This window comes from Temnothorax nylanderi, unplaced genomic scaffold (genome assembly GCF_030848795.1).
Source record: "Temnothorax nylanderi isolate EJ_2023f unplaced genomic scaffold, tnyl_v1.0 TNYL_tig0013_pilon, whole genome shotgun sequence".
Classification (NCBI taxonomy): Eukaryota; Metazoa; Arthropoda; class Insecta; order Hymenoptera; family Formicidae; genus Temnothorax; species Temnothorax nylanderi.
Window position 1 is genome coordinate 1,371,100 of NW_027249075.1, and position 26,495 is coordinate 1,397,594.

Genomic DNA, 26,495 nt, shown 5'->3' on the forward strand with positions numbered 1-26,495 from the left:
GTACGTGTAAAAAAATTTTGATCGAAAGAAGCGCTTTTGGACCGGCGGAAATTAAGTTAAAAGTTAATAATGCACGCAATAATGCAGCCACGGGTAATGAAAGGGTTAAAGTCGTTGAACTGTTGCCGCGAGGTATGCACTATGTTAATAGTATGGTAATGTGACACGAGCAGGATATTACCGCTGGAAAATGCGCGCGCGCGGGCGCGCGAGCACGCGAGTGCATCGATAAAATGACTAATAAAATGATTACGATTACGCCGGGCCCGGCCTAATGAGGAGAACCCATTAATCTACTGGCGTGATTAGTGCGATGTAAACGGCGCGCGGCGCGCGCGCGCGCGAAGGTCGACGGCGAGAATTCACCTATGCCCGATTATTTACGGGCGCGCTCGTACCTCATCCTCTTTACCTCCGGGCGGTCCGCGCACGCCATTCGAAAGGCATTACCACGGGGTCGGCGGTGCTAAATTCATTGCGCAATGTTGTATCTTTTGTGAAACACTTCGCGACGACCTGTTCGAATTTCAAGGAGCAGGTACGTTTGAACAGCCAGAGAAATTCGAACACTTTAATCTTGCGACGCACGATTTTTTAATTCTATCCCGAGATTAGTATGTTATGTTTGAGCGTAAAACTGCGCGATTATCAACTTGAACGCCGAGTAATTTGTTACTTGAACGTAGTAATGTGAAGTGTTATTTTTAATAAGAATAAGTTTAGATAAATCTTTATGAAATATATATTATAATTCATATTTAATTTTTTCGGATGACTGATCAGTCTCCGATCATCACTGTTTTTGAAGCAGATTATTTGATCGTGTTCAAAGTATTAGGAAAGATATTGTTTTCTAATATGCGTGAAATATGGAGCAGGATTAAATATTCCACGATGGAATTTCTTAAAAATATTTTTTGAAAGTATATATTAATTAATATTAAAATAATGTGTTGAATTAAATTAATCTCTTCAGCTGGACATCGATATTTCACGAGTCAATTAACATTGATATTCTTATCAAGCAATACTCGCGAGAAACATGTTCTTTCCTGAGTCGATTCAACGTAATGGAAGTTGCACGGTATTGTGCGAGCCGCCGTAATATCTCTATAATAGCCGTTAACGACTTGCAGGGTACAACGCACGATAAATGCAGGTAAAACGCAGTAGCGAGGATTGAAACGTTAACCGCAGAACGAGCGCGCTGTTCTACGCGTCCGTATCCGCGTACGTGCGGGCGTTGCGCCGCGCGCTGCTTAAATAATACGTAAAACACTCGGTCGAGATATTCGTGGTCATTAAAATCATCCTACACTTCGCGCGGACCCCGTTGCTCGCCGCATTATAGCTACATTTAACGATACATTACGCTCTCCTGCCGGCCATTAAGACGTGATTATCCTTAAACAATAGCTCTCTCATATTCCCCTAGTCGTTATTAGCGGGAATGGGGCGGTAACTGAATTAACGAGTGCGTTCTTCATACGTATGTACCACGGAGATTTGCCGGGTTCGAAAAAACATCCGTCAAAGACAACGGTATCGTTGATACTGCCGCAGCGATCGGTTATTACTGTCCTTACCGTTAACCACTTAAAAACCCAACAACTATCAAAATACTGACGGGAGAAAAAAACGATCGTTTTCGAATGCCTGAAGAGATATGTAAAAACTGACACTAAAAACGTAACAAGTCCTCTCCACAAAAGGAAATTGGGGAATGCGTAATAAGGAAAGGAGACGTTTAAATACGAGTTACGTAATGTTACGTCTGAGGTATCTTTTTTATTCTTCTGCCGAACGTGAAATGTACTAACTCATAAAAAATTCCTTTAAAGCGAAGAAACAGACGAACGTAAACGTGCTTTCTTGAGAGTTTGTGCATTAATTGTTGGATTAATTTTTGGTAAACCAGGTGTAACTGTCAACTATTAAATTTCCATGTCATTTGAAATTAAAGAAAAGAATATCTCGGGAAAACGCAATATCCCGATGGCGCGCCGCGAATCCATTGAATTAGAGACGCGATGTGTCTGTTAGAATCGTTAATAATCGAATTACCTGCGCGCAGCTCGCTAACTCGATTCCGTCCGTTTTCACGGCGCGGCGTATCGGTCCGGGAAACAGGAAGACCGAACTTACCCACCGGCTTCATTAAAAGCGCTTCTCGCTCCGCGCGGGATCTCGATTGTCGCGTTTACCTCGTTAGTTAAGGATCTCGATAAGAGGAAGTGTACGCACCTTTTGCGAAGTTCGTTGGCCTCGCGATGTTCGTACGAAGAACTACCGTGTATACCTGGTATATTTCAGATAGAAACTCGTCATTTGCCACTATCTCGGTATAGTGTTACATTGATGATTGTTATAAATATATTTTTACAATTTCTGCCGTGTCGAGATAGTCGCGGCTGCGGTGCATTTATTCACGGATTAACGATCGTAGTTAGATCGTTGTTTTTTTTTTCGCGCGAAAGACGAGGAAATCGTACAAGTCGACGCGAGGCGATACGCCTGAGTTTCGCTAATGATCGCGGTGGCAATTAGTTAAAAACAAAAAAAGGCCTCTCCCTGTAAATCTTCTCTAACTAATTACCTTTTACACCCCTCCCAATCCCCGATGAGTAGAAGACCACACGGGCTTTCTCGGGGCGACCTCGCGGTTAAACGCTAATTATTATCCCTGTCCGCGATAAATTAAACTGCCAGAGTCTACCTTCGAATATGGCTGTTGTGCGTATGCACGACGCTTGATGGAGGATGGCACAGACGTGGCACGGTGCGCTACTCTCCCGCTTGTTAGATTTGTGTTAGCCTCCTATTCTGCAGAGTTAATTCGCGTCACACATACACACGCGCAACGTGAAATCACGCCCTTACTATCGCGCGTGAGCGGAATGTTCGGACGTCCTTAGAGTTGCCGACAACTTTTATGGCAAGCGAAAAATAGAGACGACTAATGCATGCGAAGTCTATCTGCTGTTGTAAGTTTCCTCCCTGGCTAACTTTCCTTTTTAGGATGTTTTGTCGTTTGGCGTATGCACAAAATTATTTCAGATTTTTATAATGCATAACTGCATAGTTTACATATCCTACAATTAGTTTTGTCGCTCTTGTCTAACGCTTTTTACGCTTTATTCTCAAATCTTAAAGATTTGTAGATAACTTTCTTCTTTTTTATAGCAAATATACACTGTAGAGAGGACTCGTATCTACCTTGCTGTACTCGCTACCCGCTACACTATTCGTTTTTCGCGATAAACGCCAGTAGTCCCGATAAGTGGCGTTCTTGAGCGGATCCATTACACCATCGTTAGCGACGCTTATCTAATTAGCTTTCGCTGTAGCCTGCTAATAAAGATGCATAAAGCAGCGACGGGATTTTCGCTGAAGATGTATGATATTCAAATATTCGTAATATCCACGAAGTAGTAACGTCCGATAGTTAAGATGAAAGAGATCGCATAAGGCATCACTTGGAAATCGATGTTAAAATATTCGTATGTCAATTATCGAAAATGAATATGCAAGCTAAAAGCCTCATTTTTCAATGCCCCTCTTCCGGCTCTTATTTATTTATTTACTCTCGTGAATTCCCAACATTATACTGATAAATTTAATTCTGCTATCTCTATTCTGCCACTTCCTTTTAATTCCACTTTGAGACATTCCGAGATTTAAAGTACGATAGTCCTGCGGACATTGCTCCTATACTTCTTAATTTTATTATTTCTTTCCAAAAGTAAAACTTTCAACTGTCGCGCCTTCAGGAAATTAAAATAACATTTATAGCGAAATAGCACTTTTTACGGCTTGAAGGTAATTGAGCAGACGAAGTAGTTAAAGCTTATCCACCCTCGAAGGCCAGAATTACAGGAGACGATATTCGGAGCCCTTCCGTTACTGCAAATTAAACTGCTCTCATATAGATGATATCGCTTGACCTTTCCGAGAGAATTGTTTTCCATTGCCAGGGGATCGATTCATTATATACCGGTCCCTCCGAGGGAACCACTTCGGGAAACGGTCTCGAAATGACTCGAAGGAAGTGGAGGTAGTGCAGTAGAAGGTTATGCCATGACCTTCGGCTCCTCTGAATCCGCCGGGAGCCCCGTCCCGTCACGTAGCTTCGATACAACGCGTAATGACAGTCTCGAAGAGAGAAACGCACGGTCGCCGATAGCGAATCCGGTCGCGACGCAGAATAGATTGCGCATCGATCAGCTATCATCATCATCACCGAAACGTGATCGCTACCGGCATTAACTTACGCGTTTTCCCCTCTACAATGTAACAATCAGCACCAATTTGCCGTCCGGATATTGCCGCGCGTAGTAGATGCACCCTCGCGCGTTCTTTCCTTGCCAATCGGAATGATATTCTTCAGCGACGATTCTCACGATTTCCAATGGTATTGTGAGAGAGATGAAGTTCTCTCGAGGAAACTTCTTGCTTGAATACGGTTATAAAAATCGTGAGTCTCGAGAAGTAAATTTTTATAGGACGTAACAGAGACAAATAAAACTACAATAAAAATCGAAAGAGAGGATACTATTCTGCAGCTAAAAAAATCCTTAAATATATCTTAACTACATGATCTTAGTTATATTTGACTATAAAAGCTTTAAGAATATCTATCATGCTTCCTGCAGTATAAAGCGACATATATTATCTCTATTACTTTTTCAGAAAATTATTATTTTTTTCATGAAACCAGCATTTATCTTAGTTCAGAATGTATACGTGATTTAGTGAACGGCACGTGAATTTATTTCATATTATCTTGATTTTTGATTGTAGATTCCCAGATGGAACAAGGCTACAGATCGGAGGTCCAAGAACGGGCGCTCGTCGTATCCCTGCAGATGTTCAGCCTGATCTTGGAGCGTGGTGTATCTTTGCTGAAAGCTCAGCTAGATAGCGAGCAGGAACCGAGGCTGGTGGTCGGCGAGGATCTCCAAGTGCTTCTACCGGCTATTAAGGTATTTTCCCCCTCTTTTCCCCATCAATACGTATCGGTTGAGCGAAGTCTTAATTGCGTTTCGCGACGCGAGTCGGCGAGCGTAAGTCAATTTCCGAGACGAAACGTTGCCTCGATCACGTCCATCGTCCGTAGCTCGCCATTACGGAATAATTAGATCTGGAGCAGTGGCGGCCAACTTTTCAACTTCGTGCTATTTCATATGTCATATCGCGATATTTTCATATCTCGAGAGGCAACACAAATACGCACGTACTCGTAAAAAAGAGCTTTCATCCCCCGTTCGTCGCTGTAGCTGTTTTACTCGCTCCCGCTTCCCACGGGATAATTTATGGTGGGCCGCTGGTTGATTATCACTGGTCCAGGTCGCGGCTGCATCAATCTGGAAGGCGCCGGGTTTTCCTCGTCAGCTCGATCCGATTCTACTTCCCATCGCCGTCGCAGCCCCCCCGGATTCGAACGCGCTTAATCATCGGAGAATTTATGAAGCGCCGCGAGAGAGTTTCGCACCCACGCATCCGCTGGTGGCCGATATGTCAGATCCAGAATTCGATCCGATCGCGTCGCGACTCGTTACGCAACTCAACATTCACAATTAATTCATCTATCGCACGTTATCGCGAACGTGCACCACATTTCATCGATTAATAATCGCTTTGTGAGCAGACATGGGAACCTTGAAGTTACCGATTTCTTAACTTGGTATTATGCCGTATAAAAGATTGATCGTAAAACGCGATACGGTAATTAGTGATTTAGCTACACAAGATCAGAAGAATAAGATCAATAACCAAAAAAGCGGTTGAGGATGTTGCTTGAAATGAAGCTCGAAGTGCTTAAATAAATGTTAATTTTACGATAAAAGAAGTACGTCGTACAATTTTTTCGGAATCACGGAAAATGACGGATTGTCACTGATTAACTCGATTTTACGGCATTAAATCATTATTAGATAAATATTTTGCTAATATACGTGCTGTGAAATTAGCGCGTCTGCATAGCCACTATGTATTTCTCGGCTAACGAGAAAAAGATATAAAGAAAAAAAAAGGAAACAATGATTACTATCGGAATGCGAGCTGATACAAGGAATAATAGCCGGACTCGCGCTTACGACTGAGGTGAGACCATTAATATTGCCGATAAAGTAGACGCGATACAAGGCCGCTGGAATATGTTTCACTTTATGAGGATGGATGGACGTGCTCGATGAAAAAAGCATCTCGCGGGAGTGTCTATAAATAGCGAGGTACTTTCGCGCGTTTCTCCGACAGTTAAAAACTTGATAAGGTATAAATGAGGGAAATAAAAATCTGGGAAAAAAAGTATCTTCCTCAAATAAGATGTTTTTATATTAGGAAGAGAACATAATTCGAGAACGTCCTCGACTCGAGATAGTTGGGACTTTTGCTTGGCTCCTCTTACGTAACTACTGTTTAAATCTTTTTATTAATAGTCTTTTGCGATGTTATTTTTTTTTATGTATAATCTTTTTTATTAAGAAATAATTTTTTAAAACTACTCTCGCATTTTCTTTTAATGGCAAGTTGTCATTATTTCTCACATTTAAGTATAGACCAAGATCGAAACGTTTCGAATTCTATAAAAGTAATTGCTTCTGAAAATTTAATTGAAAGGATTGTCTGCGTATCAGCATCGACATTCGGCTCTGCCGAATTGCGTTGGTTCTGCCTACACATACATTGATTTGGAATTGACGGATTATAAACTTTATGTTCTCACGTTTGTTTCTGCAGATCTGGTGCGACTGGATGCTTTGCCACAGCACCGTTTGGAATCCTCCGCCGTCTTGCACGGATTACAGAGTCGGGTAAGTTTCTTAATGTTAAACCCAATAAAGGTAATGAGATTTGCGTGTACGCGGCCTTCAGTCATCGTAGTGTTCGGCTTTGGTGGTGTCCCTAATCTCTTTATATTGTTTCGCAACATAAATTTCATTTGGCTTACGAACTGCCCTGTCTTGGATTAATTACAACTTTGTTGCGCATATTAACCGCGCGTCGCGAAGTCATACCCTCGGGATTAAAGTTAGATGCCAGCGCGTGAATATCGCGTGTGCCAGGACTGTAGCGCATGCGACAGAACTGTTCGATATATTCTTGAACTTTCCGATCCTGCGGTTTTGCGGTCTGTGTGGTTTGAACCGGCCCATCGGCTTCCAGCGAATGCGACATTTACAGAGGAATTTGCGCCGTATAAAAGTTCGCATTCATTGAGGCCGACGTGCAATGTCGGAAATGATGGATTGCGAGGAATTCAAGTGAGGGATTCAAGAATCTATTTATTACTTTATTAGCAATTGTCATTTTGAATAATCTACACATATTTCTATTAGCTGTTTCAGCCATATTTACTCGATAATTAATGTAACGAGAAAACTAGATAGAGAAACGATACAAACAATAATTCAAATAATTATACGTAAATTAAATATAACTTTTGAGATCCGAGTAGATAAAACTTTTTTATAGTATTCAAATTTAAGAATATGTATAGTATGATCAAAAGAACGTACTTAATAACAACTTAGAGATTAAATAACTTCGTCGTCTCCAGCATTCAGTATTGATAGGTAAATACTGTAGATCCTGAAATTAATCATTTCCGAATATGCTTTGAGATTATTATGAAAGACGATATTAATTTGAAAATAATTGTTGTCCGAACGTTTTTAGCCTCGGGATCGTAGCTGTTGCGTACGAGATATTAAGCATGTAACGCGATCATGCTTATTGACGGCGGGCCTTGGGATAATTTCGATTCTGGGAGCGAGAAAGATCATTAGCGTGCAAAGTGCTACCGATCGTGTTGGCATCTAATATTTGACTGGCGAAATAAATTGTATCCTCGTTTGAAGACGCCTCGGGCACTCCGGCTTTCAAAAATCTTCCATCCTGTTTACGTGCGGCTGTGCTAGTTTTGAATTTTGACGCTACTGTTTTTAACGGAACGGAATGACGCGCGAAATCGGGGACAGAGCGACAAAATTGACAAGGGAGCATCAAATTCCCTGTATACGTCTCATTCGATCGGCCGTGCCAGCTTAATAGACGTGAGCGTGTTCTAGCGAGGGCCGATATCTCACGGGGGGCGGGGAGGGGGGAGAGGTGATGGAAGTGAGCGTGGCGTAGGTCACGGTCAACCGCTGCATCGTATCGAGGCTCGATCTCTCTCTCTCGCGAGTCGCGCGCGCCTTGCGCAGGTTCTCGCGGCACTATTTCTACCACCCGCTTCTTTCGCGCTCGTCGCGAATGCATAAGTTACTGTCCCGCTTTAATTAGTACCGCATCGGTTCTAATTTCAACGAGGAGAGCGCGAGTTTCGCGGACGAGCGCGAGATATGGTGGTCTACATCGCGCTTTTGTCGAACGGATTAATCCTCCGAAGGCGCCGAGAGGGAGGAGAGATAGAGAAGGAGATTTGTAGGGTGGCTTTCGCCAACTCGCGCGCCGCGCATTCGGCCACGGCTTCGTCGCAGCTGCGCGTAGCGACTATTAATTCAGGTTGACACTTGAGGTGTTTTGAATTATGGCTGTTGTATCGGACTATTAATTTCTTCGCGCGGTGATGCCCCGGCGAATCGCGCGCGGTGTGAGAAACTCGCAGGTAAAGACGTCGCGACACCCGCGGCGGCGGCGGTCGGACGGCGTTCCCGTGGCGCGACACGTGTTCGTGATTGTGATGTCTCGCTCCGTTCCTAATTCATAATTCTTGTACCGCTGCCGCAGTTTGATTGACAAATTTTCGAAAAAGAAGGAAAACGACGGATTAATGTGTTATCACGGAGGTCACTGGCGCAAGGTACTGAAGTACGTTAATTTATGTCTAAAATACCGATAGTACTTCTAGTATTTCGGGAGTTCTATAAATTATCAGTGGAGAGCTAATTGTATAATTGTATATAATCGTAAACAGCTGTTTCTTATGAAAACGGACATGGAATTTTTGCTTTAACTGAAATGTGCGTGATATTAAAAATATATAAAAAAAATATTATCTTGGAACGAGTAATTAGCATGTTTAGTGCATAGTACAGTTTTGAATTAAAGAAAGATAAATGAATCTAAGACAAATAGTACAGAGAAATGAAAAATTAATATCGTGAATTTTAATAGACAATCGGTTGAAATCATGATGCTTTTGAGCGCAATATTTTACGATCTAATTAATTCAATTTTATCTGATTTTATTTTATTCTAATTTTCTACTTGTTGAACTTATTAGAATAATATTTTGATTTACCTTTTCGTATGTACGAACTCGTTGGACCCCCGAATTCTAACGTGCCCCGCGCTGAATCACATCATTAAATAAGGGACCTAACAGCACGGGAAAACCGCGACGCCCTGCAAATGCTCGAGAGCTGCGCAGGCCAGCATTTCACAAAGGGGCCGGGTCGGCGCGTTTCGAATTGATCATACGCAAACGTGAGCGAATACTTTTTGGTGCGCGCATCGTGCGCGCTCGCAGAGAAGACGATAGAAGAGAAAGAAAGAGAGAGAGAGAGAGCAGTGCGCCGTTCATCTTATCGACGCACGGCGCGTCGTCGCTTCTCGGCGCGAGTTTCGCTAATGAGATAAAATAAAAGAAGAATAAGAGCCAGTAAGAGAGACAGAGCGAGAGAGAGAGAGGGATAAGAGCGCGAGAGTCACGCTTGTCCGACTGATGCAATCTACTGTCCATTAAACGAGCCTCAAGGCTCCCTCTTCCCCTCCTTCTCTTGCTCTCTGTCTCTCGTTCTCTCTCGTAACGTCGGTCTCGAGACGCAGATTTTTTTTTTTGCGTAACCAACAGCTACTATCTGCCTGGGATAGGTTAATCATTGTTGCTCGTTAGCGATTAACAATTACGTGAGTCAAGCGTTTCCTTGACAAGGACGCCGCGCAGCGCGAGACGCGCGATTGCCGATCCTCTCTCGATCTTGATCATCGTTGCACTTGGAACGGCGCGCGACGATTCGATGCTGCAAACGCGGACGCGGATTTCGCGATGGCGAGTCCCACGGCAGACACGATTAATCGATGACCTTTAGTGACGCCGGCCGATAAATCGCGCCGGAAACCGCACGCACTTTTGCTCTGTCGCGAAATTAAGCGATCGGTAAAATCCCCTTATGATTCTCACGTGATCTCCTTCGGCGCATCGTTATCGTGGTCGTACATATGTATCATTGAGATTCTATACCTGCATGTTGGAACGGAGTTTACACGCCAAAAATTTATGACCAAGTCCGTTCTTTTATAATGCGAGGCGAGCAATAAGTAATGTCGCCTTATTTCGTGAAGAAGCACTAACACACAGAATTAATACATAAAGAATATAACCGTTGCATATTTCCGGTATTAAATGCTCTTGTTTTGTACAATGAGAATTTGCTCTTAGAGCCGCTATGCGCGACGAAAGAATTAATTGAACGAGCGACTTCGGCTTTACAGTAATACGGAAGTGGTAAATGGTAACGTATGCCCTGCCGCGGGTAGATCATTAATAACGTCGGCGGAACGAGCCGCCGCCGGTCATACGAAGTACATTAAATGTATAAATCCGTGATCTATTATTATTATTATCCACCGCGCGCATTACGCGGGTCCCTGTGCCGTAATAATTTTCAATACGTAATTCTCGACATTGCTAATGAATAGTCGCGCGGGGATATATCACATTCGTACGAGGACCCGCGTTCCTTTCCCCGCGACACCACCTCCTCCAAGTGTCGCAAATGGTTAGATGTAAATTTTATCAGTTGCCCGTTTTTTGTTTATCGCGCTCATTCTCGGATTTCAGATTTATGTATCTCGCCGTAAATACGCGAAATTGCGATACGTCCCCCACGCGAAGGCGTGCGAAAATGCGAACGTGCGTTTCGTCACGTTCACGCGGAAGCCGAAAAATCTCTGAAATATCTCGATGCATCTTCGTGCAACGCATCGAAACTGTATTTTTGGCAAACGGAATTTCTTCGGGAGCCTCGGTCACGTCGAACGCGGTAATTGTGGTCTTACCCTTGCGGTAAGAATTCGTCGCGTGACGAATGATCCAGAACCGAAAATATTTACCTCGTGTTAAGTACACGCCATCAGGTAGCCGGTAGCAGAGAAAATCAAGTAGCAATTTACCTGATTATTTTTTTTCATAAGCAAATGTTTGAGCAAGTGTTGTTTGCACAGCCGGCGACCTCACGAGTTGTCGGGCAATTTACGCCGTCACTCTTACAAAAACAATAATGAGGAATCTGAAATCCGTAGAAAATTAGTCCCGAATATTATTTCGAGGTATAAGAAGTTCGTCGGCCTCGCGGCGCCAAAGTGGCGTCAAGCAATCTTCGAAAGTCCGGTAAAAAATATAATTTAGGGAATTAAAGATCGTTATACACCGCAATTCAATGCGGCGTAAATTATAAATCACTCGATCGATGACTCAATCTCCGAAGCGAGCTCGGTTTAATCATGTAGAAAGAATTGGACCTTGGTATTATCGAATTCCTTCCTCATTCCCAGCTTTGAATTATGTATTAGAAGAACGATTGAATTCGTTTGAGTTTTGCCAAATCACGATGGACTTTCATCGTGACGTGCAGCCGTGAACATTCCTTCGGACTTTAGCTATTCTTAATGAATGTTACGAAATTTAGAGGAAGCTTAATTCGATCCTCTTGTTGCAGGCCGCCAGGAGACGCGTGGAGCAGACTAGCGACGATGGTGAACCTTCTAGAGAAATTAAATTACACCAGGACGACTCTAATCCAAGGCAAGGATACGGAAGATCGTGAAGAAGGTAAAGGAATGTTTCCGATTATCTTTTATGCGAAAATAATTTCTGCCCACGCCAATGACAATCGCCGATTGTTTTACCTAAAGAGAAATATGTTAGAACAAATTAAAAAATCGTCAGAATCGTTTATACATCGCGGAAGTTGACACAAGTCAGTAGTATTAATTTAATTTTTTTTCACATTCTGGTAATTGGAAGAGTTGTGCGAAATACGTCCGATCACGAAACCAATTGAAACGGTTATGCGATTTGTGATGTCGGAAAAATCAGTTCAATAGCATTAAATAATTCACAAAAGCGGAGATCAAATAAATCGAAAAAGGATATAATTAAAATTTTTAACAAATTCTCTAACATTATTTAATATAAGAGTTATTACTTTGTATGCGAAAAATTTTAACGAATTTACTCATCGCTAATTATGATTAACTAATAGTAATAAAGTCCATTATTTATTTCTGCATCTCGATAACGTTCATTTTTCAACGTTCACGCGGATTAAGCGCGCGCGAACAGTGAGAGAAATGGCAACCGATCGAAACGCACGGATGGGATGCGAGCGATTCTCGCGGGCTGACCTGGACCAGACTTAATCGAAAAAGTCGCGTTCCTCGAAGTCGGTGAAGTCGGTGCCCGGTCTGTTGACCCGTAGATAGCTGGCGCGACGGTTGCGTAACGGTGAATACGTTCGACATGACCACTGCAATGCCATTCTCTTGCAGCCGTTTACTAGCGTGTGGCCAATGGTCTTTCAGCGTGCGTGCGAGCTACATCGCCACTATATGCATGCCGCGCGCATGTTATGAATACACAAATTGCATTGCCTCGAAGCCCATTCACGTGTAGACCTCGCCACGAAAACGACCCGGCTTTGCGTCTTTCGCAGATTTTTCGGTGACCACATCTGTACGAATTTAGCACGCATTGTCGATACGTCCAACCGGATCATTAAACTCTTCAAGCTGTGGACATAGAACTGACGATAGTTTATCATTCTAGAGTAAATTCTCTAAAATAGCACAAATATAATTTTTTTGGGTCAATTTTAGCTCAAGAAGAATATTACATTAATGGTTCTCAAAAGTGACGAAAGGACACAGCGTCATGTTATTTATCATAAAAGTGTTGAGGGTTAGATTTTTATATTTTTCGATACTAAAACTAATTTTCGTTCTGTCGGCTTTGAACCTATGATCGATTTTTCGCTAATAGCAGTTGTCAACGATTATTGGCAGACCGACAAGAACCACGGCGATCGGTCGCGAGTGCGTACGCTTTTCGCGAGCGGAATACGCGGCAAAATTTTCTATTTTTGACAGATCACTAGACGCGATCGCGAGTTCGGTCTCGAACTGGGTCTTCCAACGGGTCCGGTCGCTTGGAAACGAGCGTTCCAGTTTCACGGCGCGTCCTTGCTCGCGGTACACTTACCTCTAAACCGAGTACGTATGCGCGGACGTCAATACGCGTGGCTCATAGTGAATATCATTACGCGCATATCGGCGAGGGTACGGCCGATCACATGGCTGACTAGAATTAATAAGTTTGTCAAAGCCGTAATTCGATCTCGGCCTTTCGTTAACGCTACTGTTGCCTGCCCGGAAGTCGTTAGCAATGAATTGAGTTTATTCATGATTAATTACTTAAATTTAAACAATTAACTATTTAAAGACGGATTCAGACAAGTAAATGAACGCGGACGAGTGAATAACTTATTTCGATGAACGGCGAACAGCGCCGTCAGTTAACTGGCGACGCGATAATGAGTTCGCACTTAAGCAAATTGTTCATTCGCGTTTATTTGCGCTTATATTTGCTTAGTATAGATTTTTTTTTAGATGCAAAAGGTTTAGAAAACTCTGCGTTATTGACAAAAATATCTAATATCTAATATCACTATTATACGATTTTATTGCTAAGTGCAATTTTATTGTTGATGATTTATCTACGTTCATGTTGCATTATAAAATCTTAATGTCGGACATGAAAGACAACGGATCGTCAGAACACACTTTACGCGATCACACTTTATCGATTTTAAATCGTGCTGCATAAACGTCTGAGCTCCTTTCGCGATACGTGATATAGATCTTTATGCGTCGATCGTGTAAATTCAGGGTCTATTCGTATGCTTCTGAAAGAGGATCTGATTTGGCACGATCGCAAAACTTTCTATAAGGAGCATCGATCCTCGTGCATAAAGGATGTACACCGGTTTTCTACATTTGATTTCAGACTTGGAACTCGTAAAACTACCGGAAGATATCACGTTGGCTGGATTCACTCCGCTCATGCTGAATCCCCAGGACCCTTGCTACGTGGAGAAAACAGAAGATATGGTAATTTTACATTGTGTAATATCTTCAGTAATTGCACTGATATACGTATCTGCAAGATACGTGCTTTTCTGGTTGGTAACAAACTTTAAGTATGCTTAAAACAGAGTCTCCTATCTCGAGATATTTCAAAGTTCCGGAAGGGACTTTTAGTATACCAGTGTTATATACCGGGATATCCGCGCGCGGTCGCTCGACTTCCACGGGTTGGTTAAACTCGCAACGTGTTTTCAGGAAGTGGCTCAGATGTGCCTCAGGATAAGCAAGATCCTCTTCTTCGGTCAAGTGTTCTTGTGCGGCTTGGAGACACCGGTGCTGAAATTGCAGAAAAGCGAGACCGGCGTCAGCGAATATGTTTCCGTGGTCGAGGCTTCGAGCGCGAGTTCACCGAGTTCGCCGCCGACACAGGTAAGTGGTAACTGTCGTAAATCTAGTCCCACCTCCTCTCCTTCTAAAGAAAACGCATTCAGCGCGCTGAGGATTGCTGGGAGTCCCAGCAAATTCTCAATCCGAATTTTTTAAAGCAGCGAAAGAACGACCATGGTCTAGCTTAAAATTATCTTTAGCTGATCTCGCATGTATATATAACAATAAAAGTGGATATCGCGCGAATATCAAAAGTTTGTAAAATCATGTAAACAGTGACGATAGAGTAATTACGAAATGTCAAAGCAAAATTAAAGGTCGGGATTTTTCCTTTCGGAATTTTCAATCCGTTATAAATCCGATCCCTGCCTGGTTCGTTATCTAGGAATGGAATTAATTCACTTCCAGAGCGACTCGGAACTCCTGGTAGAAAGTTACAGCGAGGGGGAGGAGGAGGAGTCAATTCCTACGTTGAGAAGATTACCCTCGTGCGGCAGTGTGCCCGACGATACGACGGCTCCCGTGGCGGCTGTCGAGATAAGGTCGCTGATCGAGAGGAAGGAGGAACTGGAGAGGCGGCAGCGGAAACAAGATCGGCATCGACAGCGAGTACAGGTGAGTGCGAAATACCCTATAGCGAAATACCCTGGCGCGGTACGTAACCGGGGATGATCTATCGATTTGTCTGCACAACATACGACGATAGAGCGCTGCTTACTACACGTTGTTATGTTGTAATATCCGATTAAAATTGCGTATTAACCGGCGAACATTATTACGTAAAACGACAGCGTTAAGTAAACGAGGGTATTAGAAGTTTGTAACAATGTCCGTAATCACTTCGGTACATCACTGTTTGGTTCTCGCTTGTTCGAATTTTATGCATGAGTACGTGTCCAAAACTACATATTTTTACTTTAATGCAGGAGATAACAAATACAAGCTTTTATTTCACGGTAAAGTAGACTTTTCATAAAGATTGTCTCGCTTATTTCGGTATAAATTCACTTTTTAAGCAGTATGAATTTTAATTAATTAATTTTAGCAATAAAATTGTTGGTCGGACAGCTCCAAATCCCGCGAATATCTCTGTGATCTCACTCACATTCCTCTTTCAACCATCTCAAATTTTAATAAAACAACGTTTGTATACGATATTAGAAAATTTCTATGTATCTATCTTTATATTATCTTTGTGATCTCCAAGATTTTTTAAGACGGTGTGTCAAGCGAAAGATAATCGCACCTGTAGACGAATTATTTGGAAGATAGGCAAATAAATTTCAATATAGCAGTTCGATCGTTCGAAGACTGCGCGCTATGAATGGCGTTCGAACGAGCCCGAGATCGATGAGGAATCTCGCCGCTTCCAAATTTAGCTCGCGCCGTATGCAGTCTTCCGTCGATAGAGACGTCCTACGCGAATATCGCTGTCGAATGATTGTCTAACCGCCGTCGATACCGATCTAACCGCCGCCTGGTATCCCTTGCTTTCTGTCCTGGATTTGTCGCCTTGCCTCGGAATAACTTGCCGAATCGACGAAAAGTACCGACTAGACCCATTCATCGTAGCTAAGTCGAACTAAATCAAGAGATTACAACACGCGCTTGACTTGTTGCGAACGAAGGTGGAGAATGATGTACCTTTGTGTCTCCTCTCCCCTCCTCTTCCTCCTTCTTTTCGCATTCCTCCACCCTCTGTTACACCACCCTGCCGTCCTTTTATTTCGGAGCGCGCGATCTTCTCTCACCGCAGACTCTCGCGCCGGCACGCAAGCCCGCTCGTTTTTATTTACGGCATCGAAACTCCTCCTTTTTGCATATTTATTATCTTACCCCAGCTTGGAGCCGGATTTTGTATGTACTATGTGGTCGGCCACGTTACTCTCTATCCTTCTCGGCGCGGTATCTTTCTTCTCGAAGAAAAAGAAAGACTAAGGAAAAGGAGTAGGCTGGTCAGAGATCCTGTACACGCGCGATCGTTCTATTTTTCAGTTTAATTTTTTTAATCGTCGATATAATTTTCAGTTTTGGGTATACTAACAGTATTATTACGTATTTCAATTAATTTAATAAGAAAATACAAGCAATTATAAAATATAGTCGAAACTTTTAAATATATTAAATAGAAAAAATAAATATATGCATCTTTGCTTGGTTTTAAAATGGTAACCTAAATCCAGACTCCGCGATGTTTCCTCTTCGAGAAAATCCAAGCTTATCGGGTTTTTCCACGCTACTCGAGACGGCGATATAAATTACTTGCCGCTTCCCGTATCTCTTGAATTTTTCGACCGACGCTTTTATCAGGAAGCGAAACTGGGAGCGGAACACGGATCTCGCTCCGTAACTCTCGGTCGTAGAATTGTTTCGAGGATAAAGTTTGGTGGAAGACCAATGCGACCCCGCCGAAATAAATAGCCGCGATATCGTAGCCGTCGGTAGTTTGTTCGACAGTGCCGATGCAGGTTTTATCTTAGGTCGTCTTTCTCGCTCGCGTTCGGACGCTCTGCTTTTTTTTTTACGCGGAATTTTGCACATTCGATCGGCTTTTTCTTCTGCAAAACGCGATAACGACCGCGCTAAAGTTATACTCGCAAACCTATATGTGGCAGATCTAATTTCTTTTTCTTTTGATATGAATTGTTTGCTCGATCGAACATTTCAAGATTCGTGAAAAACGACGAGAGTCGCATCGAAAATATGTCACGTGAAACATACTTTTTATTCGACTTAATATTCTATATTCATATTATAACGCATTATAATAGTCGTTTATATATTATATACAAGGTTTCGCTATACAAACGTTTAACAGTATATTTTAGAGATTAATAAAAATCAAAAATCCTGATATAAAGGTGTTGAGGCCGTATAATAAATTACCCCGTAGTTGCTTCGCCGTCGCCCGATGACTCCCAGACCTCCTTTTCTTCTCAGGTTGTTTCGTTGCACTCACACACAATATTCAGTTGCAAAAACATAGTTAATTACGATCGCGCGCGCGCTAATTATCAGGATGTGACGGTCGCGCGACATTTTATGAACTTCCGACTCTAATTACGTAACATGTGCATCTCACATTGCGAGAGAAAAACTGCGTGAGAAAAGTTAATGCAACACAAACGAATCTAAAACGACTGACGGTTTTAACGAACCAAGGTACAAATGCCACATTTATGCTGCGAGATTGACATGAATATATTAAAAAGATATTAATTAATAAAATTAAAAGTGTCGTAAAGCTGCTCGATTTAATCAATTCATCACTGTGACGTTCCGTTAATGACAGACATTATTCCATTTATTGAATTCGAAAAATAATGATGACAAATTACATTTAAATTCCGAAACATTTAAAGTTTAAAGAATACTATTGTCCGTAAATATCGCATCGATTTTTTATAATTTTCACCCTCTTTTGATTCAAGCCTCACGGAATAATATTGAATCGAATGAGTAACGAGAAGCCGTGTGCCACGTCGCTTTCTAATAACGCTATTTTTAATATTCGCGGAACAGACTATTCGGCATATATCTAATTTATTTCATGCTCGGGGCAAAACAAGTCGGTTGACGCACGACTTTGATGTTTGTTATTAGGTACAGTGTATAGCACGCCGTTGTTTATGTCGCCGCTCAGTCATTCGTGCGGCGAGCCTCGAGCCGGCAGGTAGCAGGGTGAGCCGCTCCGTGCTCCGCGGTGTCGCATTACCTGTGACAAGAAACCAAAGAATACCAAACGCGATAATCATTTATGAATGGCGATTATCGTTGATTAATTCCTGCGTTTAATGATTCATAAGCGTTCCTATTTATCGATACACATTTTATATGCGAGTTACTTACGCGAGGCCGGCATCAAAGCGGTAGAGGGAAGGAATTATAAATCGTTGCGATATTCACGGTCGATAGTTATTTCTTTAAGATATCTTGCATCGCTTATATTCTTTGAATTTTTTCCGCAATTTAAATGTAATTTATCCATTAATTTTTGAATTGAGTAAGTGGAGTAACGGTCATTAACGGAACGTAACGGTTACGTAACGGGTTGATTCCGAATCAAGCAGCGTTGCGACATTTAGTTTAATTAAACATAGTTATAATTAATTTCACATTTTTTTAATATACTCGTGCGAATCTCGCAGCATAAATGTAGCGTTTGTACGTCGGTGATTCGTTAAAACCCTCTGCTATTTTAGATTTATTCGTTTCACCTTTTTCACGCAATTCTTTCCTCGCAACGTGACAAAGTATACGTTACGTGATTAAAATCCGGAGTACCGTGCACAGTGTCGCGCGGTGATTGTATCCTGATAATTAGTGCGCGCGTGATTGTAATTAACCGCTCTTTCGCGAGTGAGTGCTATGTGAATATCGTGAAGGAGCAATAACGGGACAACTACGAAGCAATTACGAAAATAATCTATTTTCAATCAACGTTTAGGTAAGTAGAATTTTTATTCCTAATCAAAATGCTCAATTTCTTTTTAAGCAAAATCAGGTACAAGTTGTAGACTTTATATGCAAATGAGAGATTCGATAGTAATTTATTCATGGATTAAATTAACGTTTGGTAGTGCATTTTAGAGAAAAAATAATTACAGTGTGGCAGTATTTTGTTATTGCTTATGATTCTAAAAGTTTATTATCAAAGTTCGATAATTAAAGAGACGATAAGTAATTACACAGTTGATTAAATTATGAAAATCAATAACTGATAAATTGATAGGCGTTTAAGCACAGCTACGGATCTAAATACACGTAATATCATCGATCAACTTTAATCACTTATGGCTCGAAGCTATTACGATATTTTCATATCGGGAGTTATGACTTTAATTAATCGCCAAAATTGGCCATTAAAGAATTGCACAATGATTGTGAGACGTATTAATATTCTAATGTTTGATATTTGCGACGAAAATGAAGATTGGAAGATTTAATTTTTCACGATATTATTATTACTTTAAATATGTGTCATAATTACACACGTATTTTTGTGATTAGTATAATTTCTCGCCGATAAGTTGCTATGAGGCTCTTCATTTCTTTTTTCGTCGACATTACCGTATAGTTAAACAATTATGATATTATCTGAAACTCGTGGGTCAATTTTAACGCCTGAACGAACCTGCCTTGGAATCTAGAACAATCCTGTTGCATGCGTAACACCTCGGAACCAGTTTTTCCGCGGACAACGGTGAATCTGGATTATGCCACTCGAGTCGAGTGAATTGCGTTTTGCACATCCCGCAAGCTTTGAATTACTATAACGCAAATTAGTTGGAGTGGAAAAACTACGCTTAATTGGCCGGCGAAATTTCGCGCGTGTCGCCGTGAACCGCGAACCGGTTAAACCTTAAAAACCAGGCCGGATTACGTTGGTTCTCGTCTAGAGGCGGGGATGAGTTTTTAATTTTACCGTATTTCGGGGGTCCGGTAATTCGGTCGCGCGTTATTTCGAGGTAGACAGGTACCGTTTCCCATGTTCATTATCTCGACGGGCGAAACTCGCAAACCATCGTGAAACGCAAACTGCTATTTTTGGCGGAGATTAATTAATTAGTTAATTAATTAACGTACAGTTGCTCTTGTTGTGTTGATTTTATAATTCCTGTAATACCGGAATCGCGAACCATATGACGATAATTGAATTGGTTATACGAGAAATTACGTAACTCGTTTCTCGAACAGAAAATTGGAGGAAATTATATAATACCATTTATATGGATAAATCATATAAATTGTATATGTTGTTTATATAAAAAATTCTCTTGCTCGAATTCGAGAGATATAAAATTGGAAATGGCAGTGCTGCATATAAATCTTTTGTTATTTTTACATGATTCTCTCTCTGATTTTTCATATTCACTCTAATTGCGTAGTGATACTATATAAATAACGAATGTTTGCCGTTATCGATTTCATCGTGATGAAATCTATATTTTTAGTCGGCCTATCATTTTATCCTCGCGTGTACTGAACGAGAGCGCAACTCGACGCATATTTTGCAAATAGCCACGTTACGCGGGACGACTTTTTGCGGGGATTTTTTTTTGCCTGCCGGCCGAACAATCAAATTCGCATTTTGTTCGCTGCTCGTCACGTGCTATTGCATCCCGGCGAAGAAGTTGTAAACCCCGTTGGTCACGTCGATTAAAACGATATTTCTCTTTCGTTGCTGTGTATGTGCGCGCGCGCGCGTGTGTATGCGTGTACACGGAACGAAAAAAACGGAGCAATTTACGAAACGTATGGAAATCTTTTTGAAAAGGCGGAATTGGCCCACAGCCTAATCGCTACAATGATAATAGCATTATCAGAGACGCGCATGAACGCATTGCGTCAGGAAACCGGAATGTATACATCGTGAACTGTAACCAATTAATCCTTCATCTGCATCGCCCGTGGTCTTCGAGGATATTTCCTTTTTGCGCACGGCGGCGGCCCGTCATGCTTGGTCGATGAACCATGGATGCACGGATCCAGGATAACATCGTAATGCGTCTTAACTACGGGTTCTTTTGGTACGGAGCATGTTTAATAACCCTTTGCGATTCTGCCGAATTTTTGTTTGTCCAGAAAAAGATACGCATTTTTCACATGTCGTTTTTTAATAATCGCTTGCCGATTTTTCGGGGAATATCTATCTGGACGTTGAATGATTGTTCAAACGTGATGGGGTAATATGTTATTCTTTTCTAAATCTTCTCTAGTCTTTCTGAAAGTTTGCTAAATTCTTTCTACAATTTACTCTAAATATAAGTTTCCTCCTTTAACATTGCAAGATTCAACTAAAATCGAGCTTGTTCGGTGTAGGTGAAGAGACAGAAGGGAATATATTAACGTAGATTTTACATGCTGTTTGAGAAATGAATTGGACTAGATCTGTATGCGTAACAAGCGTTTGCTCCGCCTGTGTCTCGCTGTTGAAATATCGAACGGGTTCGCTTCTCGTTGCGGTCGGACGACGAAGATGACCGGGCGTGATCTACGGGAAAAAGAAGATAAAGAAGCGCGCGGCGCGAACGCAAGGGCCGGGCTAACGGTAACGCACCGTGATACGAAGGATGCTGCAAGAAGCGATTCATTTCCTCGAGACATTTTTTGGCCGCATACATTGGCTCTACGCATACTGAATCCGTACTCGAGGCTCCGCCTTAATTTCTAGCGCGAGATTGATGTAATATTGGAGCGGCTTGTTTCAGAACCGGACTCAATTTCCTTCTAAACGACTTTTAGAAATTAAGAGGAAGATGTACCGCGTAGGCAATACTGGTCATAATGTTCAAGTTAATCGAAATTTAAAAAAAAAAAGGGAAACGTGGGAAGGAGGAAGGGAAAAGAAATATTAAATAGACTATAAAATATAACCTGATAACACAGTTTCTTTTACTGGAATTTACTTCATATCGAAACGTGGCTGTTGCACATGCGCTGATGCGTTTCTAAGTCGAAATTGATGAAATAATCGCTACGTCTTAAAGTACTACTTATTTATTACGATCCCTTATTATACATGCATCAATATCTCGCGAATCTTTCATCCCGGGCGTAACTCGTACTTGCGAGTACACGAGGCTCTCGGGTATCTAAACTGGCTCCGCGAGAGAGAGAGAGAGCGAGGAGATAGAAAATGGCTCCAACGACCTCTTAACACACCATTCGCTCCTCTGCGCGAGGCTTCTATTTAAAGGTTTATTATGCCAATTAAATCCGCTTCATATACGGAGAGTTCAAGCGCTCGCCGCGGATGCGAAGGTTATCCTGGAATCTTCATCCTGCCGTTTCTTCTGCGCGCACCCCCTCGTCGCCGCCCCTTTCCTCTCCCCGTATTTCTGTTATTAGATATCGCGTACATTCACAAAGTTATGCCAATGGCGTTTTCTAAGCATGGATAAACGCGCAACCGGCCCCCGAGGCCTTATTACCACAGCCCTACTGAACGATATGAAGAGATTTCGCTCTCTCAATATCTTGGCTGTTATTTTATTATTATTACATTCCAAAATTTAGAACACGGTATCAGGAATCTCTTTTAATCTTTTTTATTTATAATTATATCATAATTAACTTAACGAGTGTAATTAAGCTATTATTAGTAGAAGAAATGCGAGAGTATAAAACATGAGAAGCGACAGGATGTATTCGGAACATGTTCAAGAAAATCTAGAAACGCGAAAATTATTGGAATTGGCGAGGACGAGGATTAATCTATCATTGCAAAAAACGCAGTGAAAATATAGCAGCCGGAGATTACTTTGAAAGAAGAAATTGTATTTGATGTGATTATTCGATCAAATGTGACCGTTTGATTAAATCATCGGTGACGATTCTGAGTTACAAGATTAAATTAGAAAAATACGTAAAATGAAATATTATAAAACTGCGATTGAAGAACCTGATACATTTTTCCCCCGAGCGTTTTGCGTATTTCTTTTTATTGAAACTGCGAGATTCTTCATTACAACTCTATTTCTGCGCATATCGCGCGTATCCGGAGTTTGCTCCTGGTGATGAATGTATAGGGAGGATGGTTGAAAAATTTCGACTCGCGTGCCTCGAAAAAAATCGTGAGGCGATCTCTCACGCTCATGACGTTAATTCTCCCGCAGATGGGAGAGAGGTAGGCAGTTCTTCTCAGTTTCGTTTCAGTTTCGTTTTCTTTTATTCGCTCTGCAATGTTTGCGCAGTTTCTGCATGCTTCATCGAGGAAACGTGCATTAGTATGTACCTAAATGTACCCTAATTTACGTGCCACAATTAAGACCACTATCGTCCTTAAAAATCGGTATGTTAAATTTTTATTTATTCCCCTCTTCCTCTCTCTGTTCTCGAAGCATCATGTTTTTTCTGCGCTCTCGCGTGCGCGCGCAAATCTTGTGTACAAATTAATAGCCCGATGTTCTTCTACGGGCTACGAACGAACGAAAATTGCGACCGACGATAATTTCTCCGAACTACTTCCATTTACTCGTAAACTGCTCAAATTATGCGGCCGCATAAAATTTTGCTCTCCGCGAAACTGCATTTAATTTCCACGGTATTTTTAAGCATTTCTGAACGTGTCTTTTATCATCATTAACGTGTCAATAATATGGCTAACGCGAGCGTGTATAGAATTATAATGTATGCATTTGTGTGATTTTATAAATATACTTCTGTGTTTTTTTGTTCAAATAGTTTCAAATTCAAATAGTTATTGAATCACAAAAGCAAAATCTAAGATTCGTTAAACAATTAAAAACTTCAACGATTTCATTTCTTTATTTCCTTCTTTTACAGTTTAGAAAATTCATCTTTTGATTTATCCCCATTTGCCTTTTAAAGCTTGCAATTATTGTAGAAAGGTACGTGGTCCAACCAAGGTTAACGTGTCTCTGTCGTTGTTAATTACGTACGTAATAGTTACAATACAAGATACCGTCCTGTTTTTAATTTTTGGTTGTACGACAATTACACATTACAATTATTTTCGCGATGTCTTATCTAACCTTCTTTATGTGAAACCTCAGATACAGAGAAGTCGGTTCCTATATATTACACCGAAGGATCTCCGCGAGAGATTATTCTGCGGGAAATGGTAAGGACGCGTGTTCGAAATTAATCATTATTATTCCGTAGTACGAGTAGTCTTCGTACTCCCGGGGACGCTTCTATGAAGATAGGTGCTACGAATGGTCCTTGAGATTAATAGGCTGATTCGCAAAGATATGACGTAATTTGAGATGCCTGAGGGTCATGAGGAATAAAAAAGTTTATTTGCATATATTTTTTTACGATTCTGGACATATATGTTATTTTATATAGAAAGAAGAACATGTGTTCTGCGCTCGTTATCGCGGATAGTTTACGCAAGATGCTTTGAAATAAACTGTACAAATGGCCGCGAGACAACGACGGCGCGTATTTCGCTAAGGAGATAATATTTTATTCGTTACGAGGTTCTCGTAGCTAACGCGAGCTCAGATATCCGTTCGCGACAAACAGTCAATAAAAAGCGTGATTAAACCGAAAAGCAATTACGTTTTATGGGCGTACGTCTGCTACCGATGGCGAGAGTTAGGAGAAGAATGAGGAGATGGAGGACGACAGGCACAAAGACGATGAAGAGAGAAGGCGGTCAAGTAAGAGTGTGAAGTGAACTCTAGTAACTAATTACTTTAAAGCAATTATCTTCTGTTGGCGCCGCGCCAAACGGTCGCTGTAGCAGTTACTATGGCGCGGCATGACTTCGTTCAAGCATCTTTAGGGATTTAGTGATCGCAATCGCGTTCTAACACTGTTCTTATCAAATTCATTATAGAATTGAGACGGAATCTGTCGAGGAAAAAATCTCTTTGTTTTTGTTGTGTTTTTGTTGGATTGATATCTCACTTAAATTAATGAGAGTTTGCTTTCGCAATACCTATAGATAATCAGAATAATTTAATTTTTGAATACTTCTTTCTTTAAATTTTCAGATAATTATTAAGGCTTGAGAGCTCCAAACCTCGCAGACTCGAGAGCAAAGAGTTGAAATTAAGATCGTGTTGAGAATTTTGCATAAATTTATAATTGGTACTGTATTTTAATTATCAATACCGATTTCCTCTCTCGTTCTTTGTCTTGAATTGATTTTTTCGCTAATAATGCAACATCGATGTGAAAGTAAGGGTCTTTGATCGACACACCATTTTCTTTTGCCGACAGCTTGTCTTATAACAAGCCAAATTAGCATTTCATCAACGTGAGCTGCAACGAAACTTCATATCGCTATCCAATTAATTAGCCAGGTTGACGGCGACGGGCAACAATTGGCGTATTAGTGTCGACGATGGTAAGCCAGGTTAACGGCCCGGGCGTTTTGACGTCCACCATTGTTGTCCGGTACCCTATGTTGTTAGTAGCCGTAGGGCATCAGGGGCTGTATTGTGGTTGGGACGTGGCGGTGGACGTTTCGTCGTCGTTCTCGGCGGGGTATACCAATCGATATCTCTCGCGTATTCTCCGCATAATGGATAATTTATCGCGCATTCGGCGGCGATTCCGCGGCCGGGAATCGTTTAGGTTTAGACGGCCCGGGCAACGCGCGCAACGGTCGGAATACAAATGACGGGCGCGATTGCCATGTAAAATGCATGGGAGACGTGGTTTTCGGCCGAAACGTTATTGCCGCGCGGTGGTTAAATGAGATCGTTAATAAACGATACGTTTTATTGTGATTTACGGCGTTTGCTCTCGTTGCTTTCTCCGTCCGAGGGCTAACGACGCGCGCGTATTATTTCATTTGTGTGCATGTAACGGCATACGCGTATGAATAAATTACACCTATCAGAGAAATAAATCCCACCGGACGTACGGCAACGAGACAGACACCTGTCGTGACGAGCCCTCGCTCGTTCCTCTTTCGCGGGATCCGTTTCCCGCTGAGTGAACTTATATTTCACCGTGTGCGCGGCTCGACGGGGTGCACGTCCCGAATTTCATCTCGCAGAGCCGACGTAAAACGTTTCGGACGTCCGCGAAATCTCGTGTGTTGCCTTTTTAATACTAGCCCCGCAGGACCGCGCTGATGCTCCTCGGCGTCGTGAGGCTCGACTATTTTATTTTTGGTTATTAATAATATGGTGAAGTTTATTTAAGCCTACTGCGCCGTGAGAATTTAGCAACACACAATGCTTAATACATCAGTATACTAATGTGTAAATTGTTTAATAGCTTCACAACAATTCCATACAATTTTACGGAAATGTCTCATGCATGTATAATATGTCACGTATATAAATTGAATGTAATGCCTTAGTCGATACGTTATTGAGTTTGAAAATTACAATATACCTAATCTAACTATTAATGTTTTTTAAACTATTGAGAAATTATAATGAATTTTACTCAATGGCGAAACTCAGCAAGATGAGTACGAAAATTTGAGTTATAAAATAACTCGTAAATATTGTAGTTTGTATATATAATAATCCTTGTTTCAGAGACGCGCATCATTTTTCATACTGTTCACCCTTTTCTCTCTATGAAGC

At 41.5% G+C, this 26,495-nt stretch overlaps 1 protein-coding gene across 2 annotated transcripts in view; it reads left to right on the forward strand.

The window, feature by feature from the left end:
- The window catches only part of LOC139768020 (telomerase-binding protein EST1A), an 85,913-nt gene that overhangs the window by 40,784 nt on the left and 18,634 nt on the right, over nt 1-26,495 (forward strand). For both annotated transcript variants that reach the window (XM_071697841.1, XM_071697842.1), the window contains exons 18-23: nt 4,801-4,982; nt 6,739-6,812; nt 11,664-11,776; nt 14,009-14,112; nt 14,344-14,517; nt 14,884-15,090. In XM_071697841.1, the coding sequence (XP_071553942.1) occupies nt 4,801-4,982; nt 6,739-6,812; nt 11,664-11,776; nt 14,009-14,112; nt 14,344-14,517; nt 14,884-15,090 (854 nt within the window). The remainder of the gene's footprint in view (nt 1-4,800; nt 4,983-6,738; nt 6,813-11,663; nt 11,777-14,008; nt 14,113-14,343; nt 14,518-14,883; nt 15,091-26,495) is intronic.